We start from the raw sequence: 17,176 nt of genomic DNA on the forward strand, positions 1-17,176 counted from the left end.
CACCCCGAAGATGTCCTCCACGTCCGACCCGCGCAAAAAGCCTGAAATAAATGCTCATATTTTCCAGTGAAATTTACTGAACACCACTGAGATCCCGATTTAATGGTGTTCCTATTATCTTTTTTGGAATAACAAATATTTTAAAATTTTTATTTTCTTTTTATTAATTTTTCAGCAGCCTCGCTTGATGTATTTCTTTTTTTAAAAAATCACAAATATACTATATGTGTAACATTATAAATTACATAAATAATACAATTTAAATAACATCACACCATTTTAATATGCTTTAGACATAGCAGGCCATCTTATTTGATCTAGCGAAGATAAAGCACACATAGTGATCGAGCACTATTTTAAGCAACAAACACTCATCCTTGCCTGTGGAAACCTTAATAAAATATTTGCACCGTGTGACCAATCAGGTGACAGCATTTGCGACACACTCCCCCATGTGATGTCACAGAGGTGACAGGTTCTTCACTGCAGTATTATTGCGAGTTTCTGACTTCTTCAGCATAGTGTGTGTGACATTACTGTCAGTGTATCTGAGTAGCAGTCTAACACTGCGCTTGCTCAACACTGACTGTGTCCAACACATGAATGGTTTGTGTTTCACAATCATTCAAGTATCAAGCCTTATTATTGCGTTACCCTTAAATTAACTCTAATTTAAGGGTATTTAAGGTAATCCATTTTATTAGCTCATTTTATTATACATAGCCCCCCATTTAGGGGAACAAAGGTAATTGGACAAATTAAAATAAAGTAAGGCCTTGTTTGCAGATTCTTTACATTCGATGACTGTCTGAAGTCTGCCACACACAGATTTCCATAGTGATTTTCTGTCAGGCCTGTACTGCAGTCATCTTAGGCTCCTGCTTATTTCTGAAGTGTTTCGTCTTCAAGTCTTGACTTCAGCAAGTGAATCACATGTTCAGTTGGACACAGGATGGGTGATTGAATGGGCCAGTCTGGTTTTTGGCCCTGGAAAGCACTGCAGCTGCTTTAGCAGGGCGTTTGGGGGTCATTGCCCTGCTACAAGGTGAAGCGCCGTCCAATGAGTTTCGAGTGCATTTGGTTGGATCTGATCAAATATTTCTGTGCACTTCATCCTGCTGTTGCCGTCAGCAGTCACAACATCATCAAAGATGATGGGCTAGTCCAAGGGGCAACCATACACGCTGGCATAACACTAACCCCACCATGTTTCACAGATGAATGGTAAATGGACTGCATTTATGTAGCGCTTTTATCCAAAGCGCTTTAAAATTGATGCCTCGCATTCTCCAGAGCAATTAGGGGTTAGGTGTCTTGCACGGGGACACTTCAACATGCCCAGGGCTGGGGATCGAACCGGCAACCCTCTGACTGCCAGACAAGTGCTCTTACCTCCTGAGCTATGTCACCCCGATGAGGCGGTGTGCTTTGGATCATGAGCAGTTCCTTACCTTCTCCTTACTTTCCTCTTTCCATAAATTCGGTACAGGTTATTACTCATATCACCTGTCCATAAGAATTTGTTCCAGAACTAATGTATTATTAATAATTTTTTTTTATCACACTCTAACATAGCCATTCTATTCTTGAGGTATACCAGAGGGTCACAACTTAAGGGAAACCCTCAGACGTTATGCTGGTGTAGTCTTCTTTTTATGGTAGTCTTGGACACGTCTATGCCTACATCCTGGAGGGTGTTGTTGAGTTTTTCTTCACAATTGAAAGCATTCTTCGGTCATCCACTACAGCGGTCTTCCATGGTCCACCAGGTTGTTTGCTACTGCTGAGCTCGCCAGTGCATTCTTGCTTTCTAAAATGTGTACCAAACAGCTGATGTTGACACACCAAATATGTTGGCTATGTCTCTGATTTTTCCAGATTTTACAGCCTCATGATGGCCTGCTTAATTGGCATTGACACTTATTCAATACTCGCCTAAAATGGGGAACTATGAATAAAAAGAGCTGTAATTACTACACGGATCACCCAATATGGATGCATATATGCTCAAATTAAGGCTAACCGTTTGCACTTTGACCTCACGTTCATTGTTTTATTTAAAATTCTATTGCACAGGATTACAGAGCCAAAACAACAAAAATGGTGTCACTGTCCAAATACTTACGCAATATGTGGCATATAGGGATGTACGAGTGTAAAGAATGCTTTTCTAGAAACATGCGTAGTGTATAGCCTATTGATTTATATATTCTCCAATATATAAAGTTTATGACTCATTTTATGATGTAGGTAAATTAAATTTGTTTTTGCAATAAACAAGAAGTTAATCAACACCCATGCCTTGGCGGAGTTAATAAATTATGCGGTCAAAACACTCATTCTGGCATCTCATTGGTTTAACCTGCGCACCTTTGACACTATATTATTTTCAGAGAGACCCCGCTGGCGTTTTCTGGACATTAGGCAACTGTCCGAACTATAGGGCCCGTGTCTCAAGTCAGTCACTCACCGCACGCTTTTAGACTCCACAGTTACCACAACGCGGATTCCAAGCTCCTCCCACGCCGGTTAAATCCTCGATCAGAGCGTGGCTGGAGGTAGTCGAAGGCGGTCATGCCGGAGGTGCTGTAGGTTCTCACAACTTCGAAGCAGCAAGTATTCTTGCGTCTTTTATATTTAGTTTGTCTCGCGGGAGAAATATGAAGACAATACTTGCTGCGTATTCCGGTGTCTTGCGAGGTAAGACATCGAAGTCTTTTCCCCCCTTTCTTAGGGCTATTTCATAGTTGTTTGAATTCATAGTTGCGTTATGCATCACTGTCAATTGCCATGGATTGCTCTACCTCGGATACATAAAGAAAATAAAGAATTGTCATAAGTGTATTTAACTTAGTAGCTGGAGTTGATGCTCAAGTGTCAGATATCAGAGCCCGCTCTTTAGTTAGATCAGATCACGTGAAATTGAACAAGTGGTTTATTTACGTTTCATGTGTTTTGCCTATTTACTGTAGACTAGTACTCGGTTGCTATAGGTTTTTTAAACATACCTAACAGCAGTCGGTAGCCTAACTGGTTGAAATTCCGAAGGTTTCGGCAATATGGCATCAGCGCTGTTCGCTCACTTGCAGCCTGTGTGTCCCGTTTGACCTGGACTTCGCGACAGCCTACCACATAATCATTAAAGCTACAGTAAATAGCCTGCAAACGAACTTGTGAATTCTGAATGCTTGGCACGAATAAACTTTTGTCATTGAATCCAAAATGTTGGCGAACTGCTCTTAACTTTTCAGGCATACTGTTTGTCGGAATTAATTGTAACAAATTATATTGTTGTTATCACAGAAAGCCTGCGTAACAGTAATCTTTTGTTTGTAACGACAAAAGTTTGTAGCTTGTTAGAAAGCAAACCAATGCTAAATGCTGCCTTTAAATGCAGATCCCTCCCCCCCTCACCAAATCAATAAGTTGTTTGAAAACTGTCACCTGCTTGTCTGTCTCGTGCAATGTGAAGGACGGTTGCCTAAAAGTCTGTGCAGATATTTGCATGGCATGCACTCAGTCCCGAAATGAACGGGCAAATCCGCTTTCACGTCTGATATCATTCTGGAATATTAACAACATACCCACATCTTTCCTCCATATTTTTAACATCAGAAAACTTAATGTTTTTTCATATTTTACTGAGATGTTTACAAACTTATACTTGTGCTTATACTTGTTAAATATTCAGTTCTGGAGATGGGTGCGTTTAAACATAGCGAAGAGATTCATTTGTCTACATTTTTGGATTCATGTGATCATTTAGTGAAAAGTACACGAATGCTTGCTCTATAGCAGTTCCTTCAGAATAGTGTGTTGGATTTGACTGAGAGCTTGTTTACTAATCCCTGCCGTAAACAGATGCTATGTTAGAATCTATCCGAACGGCGCAGCGCACCTTCGAAGAAAACAGCGTGCAATTCGCACCTTTTGCGCGTCCGACGTTTGGCACGCAGGCAGCTCTGTCTAGCGCGGAGCATTGGCATTTTCTATAGTCAGAAGTTCCGTTTCGTGTAGCCAGCACTTGCTAGTTTTCTCTTTAGCAGCCGTGACAGCGTTACATCTTAGTATAATATTAGCGTGTGTGCGTGCAAGTATAATTCAAGTATAATGGTGAGCTGGGCTTTCATTTCTGAAAGAAAGTAAAGTGATGGAAACACGTTTTAGATTTGAATTTCTGTAACATAGACAGTTCTGTAAATCCCAAACTGTTATTTATTAGCTAACCAGAATGATGTGATCTCTGATTCCAGCATTTTCTGACTGTTAGGAGGTTAGACTAATATTAAAGGAATTGCAAATGTCAGTGTCTGTCCGTAGAATAAAAGTGTTTTGCTCTGAACAACCCTCTTCTCTGAACCCTACCCTTTCTCCACCCCACCTTGCCCCTGCCCCACCCAAACCCTCCCCCCCCCCCCCCGCGCTTCCAGGCACCGGTTCCAGCATCCTCTCGGCCCTGCAGGACCTGCCCTCTGCTCCATGGCTGTCCCGCTCCAAGGTGGAGAAGCACCTGCAGGTCATCTCCGTGTTGCAGTGGGTCCTCACCTTCCTCATGCTGGGTGAGAGCTCGCTCGGGGGGGCGTGTCCGTCCCCTCGGCGACAGGGGCGCTTCGACCCGCGCCGGTCCGTTTCGGGATTTCGCGCCGCCCTCGCCCTCCCGATTGCAAAATCGGCCAGAAATTCGACAGCCCTTATCCTGGAGAGCAGCAGGGTCTACTGGTGTTTGTTGTCATTCTGCTTGGTTAAATATGATGGTTAAATAGTCTCCCACCTTTTTTTATGGGCCTGAATTGGTTTTAGATTCTAAGGTGAAAATAAAAACCAGGAGAACTCCTGTGCAGTTTTCTGAGGGCCCCTGTCAGTTAGGGCCCTTGGAATCTTTCCTAAATTTCTCCCCTCGTACGACGCCCCTGTCCCGCGTCATCATCAGGGAAAGTTGTCGCATGGTGGTTTGGAACGGCATCGTCGTTTCCGTGAGGAAAAAGAGTCCGATTTTAATGGCATCAAAGATCCCGATTCAGAGCGATTTGAAACAGCTGACCTGCTCCTTCACGCCTCATACTTTGAATGAATAGAACAGCACTGGCCGTTAGATTTCTGCTGGTTTAATGCTGCCCTTTTTTCTTGAAGTTGTGAGCACAGCTCGCGTCATTTCCTGGTTAAAACTCCCACTCTCGTTCGGATAAAAGGTTTATTAGATTGTTTATCTCGCTTTCAAACATCTATAGAAAGGACGTTCACGTATGAGATTCTCATTCTGATAAACGGCACAAGAAAAAGATAGAACAAATGTCCGTGGAAGAAAAAGAACATGTGAATATGTTGAATCACAAATGAGAAAAAGAAGGCTGTGTCACCTATCACAGAGATACAATGATTTGGATCTGCTCAACACCATAACACTCAAATGAAATATGCCATACTTCGTGTGGGTGAAAATGCCGAATCTTATTTGAAATGAACACGGTGGATAATTAATTTCAACTGTAAGAATCTCAGTAGAAGATTAAACAATGCCACATACAAACAAGTATACAGTATAATATTTGTTTGTGCATGACACTATACTTAAAGAAAGATGGATTGATTAAATGATTGAAAGAATGATTGATTGATTGGTTGATCGATTGATTGACTGATTGGTTGATTGGTTGATTGATTGACATCTCCGGTTCCCCCGTAGGTGCGGCCTGCACGGTGCTGCTCATCTACATGTTCTGGACCGACTGCTGGTTGATTGCCGCCATGTACACCACCTGGCTCATCTTCGACTGGAACACCCCGAAAGAAGGCAAGCCACCCACGCCCCACCCGTCCCGACACGTCCTCCGGGACGGGGGTCGCGCACACAGGACTTGTTCGGAGACGGGTCCGCTTTTATTACGGTTGTTTTTTGAGGCACTTTCCGGTTTATTAATCCAGACGCCCCCCCCGCCCCCCTCTCTCTCTCTCTCATCCTCTCTGTCTGCGCAGGTGGCCGCCGGTCCTCGTGGGTCAGAAACTGGACCGTCTGGTCTTACTTCAGAGACTACTTCCCCATCAGAGTACGTTTTTCCACGCCAAAAACAAAATGTGCACCAATCCCTTAGCCCCAGGGGTCTCAAACTCCAGTCCTGGAGGGACGCCGTCTCTCCCGGGTTTTTGCGATTTCCCTTCAGTCGGCTGCCAGTTTAGACCTTGGAAACAAGGTGTGCAGACTCTTTGACCCAATCATTGGCCCAAATTATGCACTTAAGTGCAGGAACATGCCAAAGACCAGCAGATGCAACGACCCTCCAGGCTTTTGACTTTGAGATCCCTGCCTTAGACAAATAAAATGTAAGCAGTTATTATTTTGAATAGAAACGGAGTAGAATAGCTACACTACTTTCTAGGGAAACCCCGTGTGAATTCCACCAGGTGAGGATCTGAATCCTTTGTGACTCAGCATCCAAAATTTTGTCCAGGTCCTCGTGCCCCTCTGGGTTTGATTTATCTTCCCTGCACGGGTAAAGAACACCGAGGATTTTAAGCAAGATCGGGGCTGTTTTATTTATCTGGTTTTTTTGTGTGTGAAGGTGCAGAGTATTGGAGTCATTGATTATGCTGTTGGAGCAGTTCCTAGTCTGGCAGAGATAAAAGATAACTCTATCTCAGTCCCCGAATCCAATATTAGCTCTGTTTGTTCCATGCAGTTCCTTGCACCTTGCTGCCTGGTTTAGGGGTGGTGGGCGGGGCTTAATTCAGCCCCGTAGACTTTGTACAGCTGATAGGAGAGAGGGAGAGAGAGAGGGCTGTCGGTGAGGTGCTGTTTTTGTGTGTGCCTCCTCTGCTCCCTGGAAGCTTGTATCAGAGGTCGGTCTTTAAACTAGAGAGATGGGTCCCCTGTCACACAGAGCAGGGTAGACTGGTGTGTGCACTCTCAAAAAGGATATGTTAATTTCCAACCCTTTTTTGTGTCATTACTTTTGTGTTACCTTTAAAGCATTTTGAGTCAAAGTTACGACTTTTGTGTTTCAAATATACAATTTATGTGTTACAAAAGGAAGACTTTTCAACTCTTTCAACTCAGACTGTGTTGAAAGTAACATAGAATGTGTTGTCCTTTTCTGGACATGGAGGTATGTTAAAAAACAGCACATGAACGCAGCTGCTTTGAGAGCAGAAATCTCGGTCGAATCGCAACAAAGCCATCGGTACAGTCTTTTTAGAACAAGTCGGGGTGGGTTCGACCATCAGGACCAAGAGTGGTTCCTGTATATTCAAATTATATTCTGGAAGTGAAATATGCCAACCTATAAATACCCATCTGTCTGGAAGGAAATGGTGACTGTCGTAGCCGTCTGATCGGCATGGTTAAACATTTCCGTCATTTGGCGACGGTCTCAGCCGTCACTGTTTTGGCCGTCCCAGCCCCGATGTCCTCTTGGTAAAGGGGTGAATTTCGGGACAGATGCTCCGCCCGGCTTCCAGCGGCGAGCTGTTTTAACGGCCCGGCATTTTTTCGGCTGTGGGCGATCGCCTGTCCAGCGTTTCCACACAGCCGGGAGAATCAGTGCGAGCGGGGTCGATTTGAGGGTCCCTTTCGCCCCAGAGAAAGCGTTGTGAAACTGTACTTCCGAGAGTTTTTTTTTTTTTTAAATGAAGTAATCCCAGTTCCTCATTTTTGGTTTGTGTAACTGCATTTCTGTCACCGAGAGGAGAATTCTGTGGCATATTTTAAAACTGCAAGTAGTAACTTTTTTAAAGATTATTTTCAAGAAATGGTTTTTTTGTGACACTTTTCACAGAAAATATTCAAATAGGATTTTACACGTTCCAGGCATCATTTATTCTGGGTAGGGTAAAGGTCAGCTTTCCTGTTTGTGATGTGTTGATGACTAACACAGATGAAATCAGCTGCGTGTTGTCAGCTGGGCTCGAACTTTGTCTTCCTTCTCCCTGTACGTGCCCTACGTTGGGCTATGCGGTTACTTCACTGGCAAGATAAGGCCAGATCCTTATTTTCTGCTAGTCTGTGAGATCACAGGTATGACTGTGGCTGCCATGGAAACACGCAATAGAAAGTGCAAATTTGCGGTCAGCATTCGGGGGCTAAAATGGCCGCCGTGAACATCCTGGTGCGGTCCGCCGTGGGTATCGGTGTTTGACTTGCCTAGGCAGCAAGCTAGCGCAGTCGCTGGGCATGTGTGCATTCAGTGACACTGGTGTGTTCATTTTTTATTTTTATTTTTTTGTGTTTTGGAATCAAAGTCCGGATCTATGGCTCAGTGTTCCTGAGTTTGTGCAACTTTTTTTGGGTACGCTGCCAGCTGGCTGCCTGGCTGGGGAGAGGTGACCCAAACGCAGGTCTGCCGTCCCTAAATTTCTCTTCCCCGTTTTTTTTTCCCCTCCTGCAATTTCATCTTCCCATTGCTTCAGCTCTGCCTCCTTTCTGGCACCTGTTCGACACCTAATGCAGTGAAGTGGTTTCACAACTGGCTTGTTTGACTTGCTGCTGAGGACTGTGTGCACAGGTCATTAGCTCGGTGCACGTTCTGTGTGCATGCATCATCAGTTTCTACTTGAGTGGCGGGTGGCGGTAGGTCTCCTCACCGGATTAAGTCCCCCCCCCCCCCCCCCCCCCGCCACTTTGCACAGGTGATTTGGCTGAGGCGTTTAAGTAGGCTAAATGGACATTCCTTCCATCCTCACGCCTGAAGGAATGCATCATCATTAACCCTTTGAAAATAAGTTTGGTTTTTTTTGGAATGTTTCCAGTGTTCTAGAACTCCTCTGCGCTTTCAATTATCAGTAGTGATTGTGACATCAGCATCAGAGTGTTCAGGTAAGGACACTGTGATCCCACAGCTTAAAGGGTTAAGGGTACATTCAGCTGGCCGCCCAACCAGCCGTGTTCGCGAAGGGTAGGGAACCAGATCCCTGTTTACCGATCTGCCAGTTTATTGCACGAGTACACAGATAGGGCGTATCAGTGCCCCGATAACGTTGTCCCAGTTCCAAGAAAAAGAAAAGGGGTCGCTTGTGATAAGCATGCGTAATTTCTCCCGTGTGTACCGTTCAGATACCTGGCTCTAGCCCATCCTTTTGAGACCGTCCGGGAAAGCGTGGCTACTTGACCTGCAGAAATATTGGTGACATGGCGTTGTTCCAAAACTAGTCATGCCCAGATCTGTAATTATGTTTGACATGAACACAGATTAATGAGCCATATTTATTTAATCATTGATAACAGACCTGAAGGAGAAGCAATTTAAAGGTGAACTATATGTGACTACAGCTCAGATTCCCTGTCTAATGTAGACATATGAACTAAGACAGTGGTTAATTCTTCGTCCTGGGGACCCCTGTTTATGCTCGTTTTTATAACAGACAATTTTTTTGCTTAATTAAGGTTGTTGAACACATGTGCTTAAGTTCTTCCATGTTTTTTTTCCCTCAAACTTGTTAGCACATTGCAGTTTTTTGGCTTGTTTCATTTCCTCTGTCTTCGAATTCCTCATTATCTACCAAATGGTTTGTTTCAGTGGCCGGGCTGTCCACACTTTCAGCAATTAGGAGCCTGTTGATTCACCCCAGCCTTTAATTTGATGAGCTAAGGCATTTTTGTAGCCTCTTTATGTTATTCTTTGCAATATAGCACAATAAGCACAATAGCATGGGAAACGTGGGACTTCTGTTCTGTATGGAATGCATAGCTATTTCTGACACAATGTGGCTTCAGAGGGTAAATAATCCCTCTGAATATAAAAAGTGTATAATTAGAAAAATAGACAGCTTGTTAAAATTATGGTAGTGCAGTAACGGTTGGAAGGAAAATCAGCATACATGGGGGAGGGGGGGGGGGGGGACCCCTGATCTGTTCAACACTTGAAAAGGGGTTTTTGGTCACAATTGAAAGTATTCTTAGGTCATCTACTACAGTGGTCTTCCTTTGGCCTACCAAATTGTTTGTTACTGCTGAGCTCACCGCTGTGTTCATGCTTCTTAACAATGTATCAAACCGGTGATTTTGACTCACTCAAAGTTTTGGCTATGTCTGATTTTTTATTATGGTCTGCTTTACCGGTATAGACAGGATTGGTCCTCATGTAGAGAATCAACAGCTATGGACTCCAGTTATAAATGGCAGGTCTAGAATCAACCCTAGAACTTTTGCTTGTTTTATTGTACATTAACAAATGATGCAACAAGACACAGCTCGCCAAGAAACGTGAGCTGAGCATGGGCAGGCCAATGTCCAGTTGCTTTTGGTCCCCTAAAATGGGGGGAATTCCAAAAGAAAAAAGAAAAAAAAAGGTGTAATTGTGTAATTCATACACGGATCACCTCAAATGGCTGTAAACGGCCTCAAATTAAAGCTGACTGTCTGCATTTTAACCTGGTGTTCATTTATTTTAGATCCAATGTGCTGTAGTACAGTGCCAACTGCCAAAACAACAAAAAAATTGTGTTACCATCCCAAACACTTACAAACTGCACTGTGCAGTATATATTACTCTCCACTGTGGATGGATTCCTGCAGTGAAGCAGCCTGATAACGCCACACTGGCCTTCTCTCTCGTGTCACCAGCTCATTAAGACGCACAACCTGCTGCCCAGCCGGAACTACATCTTTGGCTACCACCCCCACGGCATCTTCTGTTTCGGGGCCTTCTGCAACTTCGGGACGGAGGCCACGGGCTTCTCCAAGAAATTCCCTGGAATCCGGCCCTCCCTGGCAACGCTGGCGGGGAACTTTCGGATGCCAGTGCTGAGGGACTACCTGATGTCCGGGGGTGAGTTGGAATCGTGGGAATCCCTCGGTGAACCGGTGACAATTGAGCCGCTCTCTGAGGGTGTGACTGCACCCGTATTGCAGATATTTGCCATCTTAAAATTGTATTAAAATTGCATTAAAATTGTATTAAATTAGACGTAGACACAATGAGTGACATATTTCCAGACGGATTTCCGGTAAAGAACTACATTAACCATATCTGGGGCCACTTAGTCACTGCCAAAAAGGACTTGAGCCTTACATCATGAATCGCGAACAGAACTGCTGCCTTGACAAACGCTAATCTGTCTAACTCTGAGCTTTGTCCCTTTGTGCAACTGAACGGACATTGCCGGCTATACGTGCTGACGTCAATGCAGCCGCGCATGGCTGTCGAAATCTGGCCTGTTTGCTTATTGATCATTGCTCCGAAAATGCTTCCCTTGGCCCTCTTTATTTAAGCATAAGGAAACTCGGATTTTAGGTCTAAAAATGCTAGCCGTTGCTTATTAGCGTGAAATTCTAGTGCGTGGAACGTGAGCAAATTAGCCAATTTCAAGATACTAAAAAATACAATATCAATCATTAATGTACATAAAGTCTTATCACTGTTAAGACTTTATGTACATTAATAGGAATATGTATCAGTAAATAACGATACAGTACGGTGGAAAAAACTAGAAAGCGTTGCTGGTTTCGCAACCGCTAACTCTGCTGCTATGCTAACGCAGGCATCTGTCCGGTGAACCGAAACTCCATCGACTACATGCTGTCCCGGAACGGGACGGGCAACGCCGTGGTCATCGTCATCGGAGGGGCGGCGGAGTCCCTGAACTGCGCCCCCGGCATGAACTCCGTCACCCTCAAGAACCGCAAGGGATTCGTGAAACTGGCCCTGCAAAAGGGGTAAGACTGCAGTGGAAAAAAAAAAACTAAAAAAACAAAACAACAGCCACTGTATTCACACTGGCTGACCCTTCTGAGAACTGTGTCTGTGTGTGTGAGTGCGTGCCTGTATGTGTGTGTGTGTCACTATGTGTGTGTGTGAGTGCGTGTGTCAGTGTATGTGTGTGTGTGAGTGTGTGTGTGTGTGTGTGTGTGTGTGTGTACCAGAAGCGTGACTCCGTCCTTGGCGCAGGACGTGGGGATAAAGCACTATGACTCGGCTGTATTAAGCCTTGGGTTACAGGGAATGACCCGGCAAACCTGTGCCAGTGCTAAGATCTCTGAGACGAAACGATATTTCGGCTTCTTCGCCATTGGACAAAAATGAATCAGAGCAGGGCCTGGCAGCGTACCGTTGGAAATCCAGAATGTTCCAGGCTCAAAGAAGATTACGAGCTAATGCTTTCCAAAGCAACTTAGCCCTGGTCTTCCGCATTCACAAGACGCTCACAAGTATTCTTAGACCACTTAGGCTGATGTTGTTTGTACAGGGAAATGTTTAGTTCGTCTGGCACTGGGCATTTGCCGAATGGAAGTCTGGGAAAACTGGTGCTGCAGCTGTGATGTGTGGTGGTTTTTTTTTGTTGTGTGTAGCCTGCCTTAGATTAGTGCCAGCCCTAGCCTTTGAGAGACCCTAAGCAGGATTTCATTTGGCAGCCCCCCAGCCCAACATTATGAATAATGTATTTTAGAATAATTATGGCACCCCCTGGTGGCCAGGAGGTCCTAAGCAGCTGTTTATGTGGCTTCCTGGGTCGAGCTGGCTCTGTGTGAGATACATTGTGTGGCCATTGTTCCCATTGGTCAGTGTGAATGTGTGAGGCTGCTGTGCCGTCGCAGACAGCAGGGGGCTTTGGATCCTGGCGGTATTTGAGGGAAGCCCCTAATTTTCCGCGCCGCGTTCTGACAGGGCGGACCTGGTGCCCGTGTACTCCTTCGGGGAAAACGAGGCCTACAAGCAGGTGATCTTCGAGGAGGGGTCCTGGTGGAGGCTGGCCCAGCGGAAGCTGCAGAAGCTGGTGGGGTTCGCGCCCTGCCTGTTCCACGGCTGCGGCCTGTTCTCCGAGGACTCCTGGGGCCTGGTGCCTTACTGCAAACCCATCACCACTGTCGGTGAGTACCATTCACCCGCAAACCCATCACCTCTGTCGGTGAGTACCATTCACCTGCAAACCCATCACCTCTGTCGGTGAGTACCCTTGACCTGGGTCTGATGCCTTAAGCTAAACTAATCGCCAGTGTCAGTGAGTGCCCTTCACTTGGGTCTGTAAACCCATCACCACTGACGGTGAATGACCTCTATCTGGGTCTGGTGCTGTAAGGTAAACCCATCCCTGCTGTCGGTGAGTAACCTTCACCTGGGGCCCTGTCTTAAAGAGAGATAGACCTGTCTGTTTGTCATTTTTGTGAAAAATCAATTACGAACATTAGCATTGCCTTTACAGTGTTCCTCTATGCTACAATTGGTAACTCAGCCAAAATCAATAAAAAAAACCATACATAGATTCAGTACAAAATAAAAACAATGGCCTATAGTTTTTGTAGTAAGCTTCTGATATATACATGTATGATTCATAAATGCATTATCAAATGTTTTAATCAGATGTTTTTGATAGAAAATGACATCCTGGAAGATAGCTCTTACAGGGTGGACATTTATATTTGTCATGGTTCTAGCAGAACCACCCCGTCTCTGTGTGTTTCTTATTTACATGCTAGAACATATCAGACCATATTAGACAACATCAGGACCCCTCTTTGTGTGCTGCTCTCGAAATAGCTATTAAACAAGCAGCTCAAGGATGAATCACAGCAGTCTTGCGGTCAACGCGGTCCACGGTCAATATTTGCAGTGACCAAGGTCAAGGTCAAATTAATGTTTAACTTAAATCTTCTACAGGCATCAGGCCAGGCATGAGCCAATGTTGTCAACTGTCAACTCAGTGAATAACCATCGAGTGCACTTTCAGTTGTATTTTTTTTTTGTTTGAATTTTGAGATTTTTAACGGCTTTTGAACGGCTGTGTTTCAGTGGGAGAGCCCATTACCGTGCCTAAGATCGAGGAGCCCAGCCAGGAAGTGGTGGACCAGTACCACACCATGTACATCGCCTCCCTGGTCAAGCTCTTCGACAAGTACAAGGTCCGCTTCGCGCCTAAGGATAGCTTCCTTCAGATCCAGTGAGGTGGGAGGGGGGGCCTTGGGACCCCGGAAAGACAACTGCGAAGTAGCTGCCTTGATCAACATCCCCCCCCCCCCCCCCACCTACCCCCAAACCCCCACTCAAGTGCCCAGCTCTAAGATCCAGCCAGGAAAAGGATCTCTTTTATACGTACGTACGCCCGTACTACGCACATTAGCATTTTTCCAAACCCGCAGCAAGCAAGAAAACTCCCCTAATCAAAAAAGAGCATAGCACTCTTCTTTTATTCTCCTTTCTTTTGGTGAAGACCAGAGGCTTGCCCCAGAACACTGTCGGTGCTTATTAGGGAATGCGTTCGGCATTACCTTCCTTTGTTCTCCTCATTTTTGTTTTCGTTGCCCGTTTCCTCCAGGAAGACCACCACAGACGTTTTTTTGAGGAGCAGGTACCGCCAAACGATTAGAAATTTTTGTCATTCTCAAGTAGTGCGATTGGAGTGTTTGTATTATGTCTGCCACTGGGTGGCACTATAATGTCTGGCTTCACCAGCTTAATGGCCTTAACGCACGTAGCAATTGAAGACAATCCTCGTTCAGCATATGTGTGCCATGCGCTTGCAATCTTGTCATGATATTTAGCACCCTGGTTGTACATTTCTTTATTATTTTACGCCTCAAGAGAAAAAAAAGCCCCCAAGTAAAGACCATAAGATTTGTGATTCCTCAGATGACTGCTTTGCTGAGATATTGTTAGGGTTATCAACATTAGCTTCATCTCATTAAATGTCCATATTAAGCAGACAAAGTAAACTGTCTTTATTTCAAATGAACAAGAGAAACAAGAACACTTTTTGGCATGCCCAACTCGTAGAAAATTCGATTAAGGGTTATTCGATTTTGACTCCTGTGGGACTTTCTTTTTTTTTTTTTTTCGTTAGCAAAGATGCACAAACAATGCAATTTCAAAGGTTTCGCCTCAGAAAAAAAAACAGTCACCATTGTTTGCGTATGTCAAGCCAAAGTCAGGAGTTACCCTGTTCTACCTTCACACTTTTTAGTGACGGTTTTCATAATTCTTGATGTAGTAATACCACTGCCTCTACAGGAAGCTAACTGCATTAACTTAACATTTAATTAAATGTAATTCTAGCGTTAGCTTATGCATATCTATGATTCCTGGACACAGTACAGGTTATTACGGAATACCGTGAATGTGTTCATTGTAAACAGATTAGAGGGAGGGGGAATAATCCCATTATTTTTCAATGGAAGCAAAGCCATTTCCCTTGCATTTTATTGTTTGTTTTAAGTGTGATGCCATTTTCTGCTAAGGAAATCTATCTTTGCAATGCAAAGATTCTTCCCTGAAAAAAATACTGCATTGTACGCCATACAGTAATTGAAACAATGTTTTTTTTTTTTTAATCGTGAATTAGATTTAGTTCTGAAACTGTCCCTTTATTATTTTCCATGAAAGAATGCGCTGTTCTGTGTCAATAATTATTGCTCAAAATGATTTATTCGGTTGATATGGTGCAAGCAGGAATGCAAGAATGATGCAAGAATGTGAGGTGTGTGTGTTTGTGTGCGTGCATGTGATAGTACACGCATTGCGTGACTTAAAATCTGGTGTAGTTCATGTGAACGTGATGAAGACAGTTTATGGGCATGGTGATGCAAAGGATGATGGGATTTCTCTGACAAGGAACTTGACATTATCCCGGTTAAAGGAAAGGAACAGTCCAGCCCGGTTGGAGGAAATGAACATTTTGTGTAGCACCTGTTGTGAATGTTTTCTAAATCTGATGGAAAAAAAAACATTGCCTTGAAGTACTTAAAAATCCCTGCTAGGGCAAGTATAGAGGCCATTTTGAAGTTTTCCCCTTAAAGACTGGAGCTGTTCTTGTGAATATATTTATGCATGTCTGCTCTTTGTGTGTGACGCCTGTAGGAGGTGTTATAGCTATTTTCTAAGTGTTTACAAATCCTGAAAGGGGCGATTGTTTAATGGAAATGTCGTTTTCAGTTAAACGTCTGCCGAATTCACCCGTCGTGACTTCCGCAGTGTGACCCGTGCCTCCCTCTAATTCAAGTGCAATAAAAATGACAATATAAGACTCCCCTCTCATGCTGTGTATGCTTTCATAATCTGCATTTCTAAATTCAACGGTACATTTGTTTTTCGAATAAATGGATGGAAAATAAGACCTTTTATATTTTTGTGTTAATGCCCCCTCCTACCCCAATCCGCCCCCCCCCCCCTTATAATCAAATAGGCCTTCAAGTGCTACAAGTTTCCTGCGTGTTCTGGGTTGCCAGTCAAGTACGAGACCAATTTTTTTTTTTTTTGTCCAATTGTGTCGAGAGGACTTGAAGAATTTCTATACGGCTGAATATGGCTCAAGGCATTCATTTTATGCTTTAAAACACACACACACACACACACACACACACACACAATGAATGGCTGGCTCTAAATTCTGCAGGCTGTAATGGAATTTTGATTCCGTGTTCGTCGACACACCTAGCAAAAAAAAATGAGTCTGATTAAGGTTAGGGCAAAACCCCCTCTATGGAAACTACGCGCCGCTATATTCCAGTGAACCTGCAGCCGTGAGCGAGATTACATGCTAACAAACGACAGGAAGTACAGCGGACACCTCATCGCTTCTCTATATCGACCGCGTTTCCTGCGGTGGCTGGGGTAGGAGTTTCGCGGGAGCCCCCGAAACGGAGAAAATGGAACGCCGGGGATTTGCTTAAGCGCGGAAAATTCGCGGCGGCTATTTCCGCCACGTACTTAAACACACGTTTCAGACCTTAAGCCCGCTTCTACAAGATTACATGGAAGCCCTTTACAGTACCACGGCTTGACCCACATTTGCATTAGGTAGGGCAGTGGTCTCCAACCCTGGTCCTGGAGAGCTACAGGGTCTGCTGCTTTCCATGGTGACTCTGCACTTCATGAATAAACTAGAGCAGTTGATTGCACAGTGAAGTCAACTCACCTGGTGTCTTGGGTCTCAACTGGGTGCTGATTTTAAGGTGAAAACAAAAACCAGCAGACCCTGTAGCTCTCCAGGACCAGGGTTGGAGATCACTGAGGTAGAGTGTTCTGACAATGCTAAGACCCTTCAATCCAGGAACGTGGGTCAGCTTGCTACTATACGCTTCCCATGTTCCATCAACTGACAGTCATTTTGATGGACGGACACTGGGCATTATGCTAATTAAAGATGCGCTCCGCTCGATCATGTCTGCGTGCACTTGTAAGAGTAAAATTAGGCATTAACAAAAGTGGGGAAACAGGTCCACAATTTGCAAGCTCAGAAAGCAACGTAGAAGTAGTGA

At 44.4% G+C, this 17,176-nt stretch overlaps 1 protein-coding gene across 1 annotated transcript; it reads left to right on the forward strand.

The window, feature by feature from the left end:
• The first annotated feature begins 2,419 nt into the window (after positions 1 to 2,419).
• Positions 2,420 to 15,942, forward strand: dgat2 (diacylglycerol O-acyltransferase 2). Its single transcript, XM_035433455.1, has 8 exons — positions 2,420 to 2,700; positions 4,431 to 4,559; positions 5,684 to 5,791; positions 5,974 to 6,044; positions 10,553 to 10,757; positions 11,470 to 11,644; positions 12,594 to 12,796; positions 13,716 to 15,942. Exons 1-8 carry the CDS (start codon positions 2,661 to 2,663, stop codon positions 13,865 to 13,867), a joined length of 1,083 nt encoding a protein of 360 aa, XP_035289346.1. The 5' UTR covers positions 2,420 to 2,660; the 3' UTR covers positions 13,868 to 15,942.
• The last annotated feature ends 1,234 nt before the right edge of the window (positions 15,943 to 17,176 follow it).

Source organism: Anguilla anguilla, chromosome 9 (genome assembly GCF_013347855.1).
Source record: "Anguilla anguilla isolate fAngAng1 chromosome 9, fAngAng1.pri, whole genome shotgun sequence".
Lineage (NCBI taxonomy): Eukaryota > Metazoa > Chordata > Actinopteri > Anguilliformes > Anguillidae > Anguilla > Anguilla anguilla.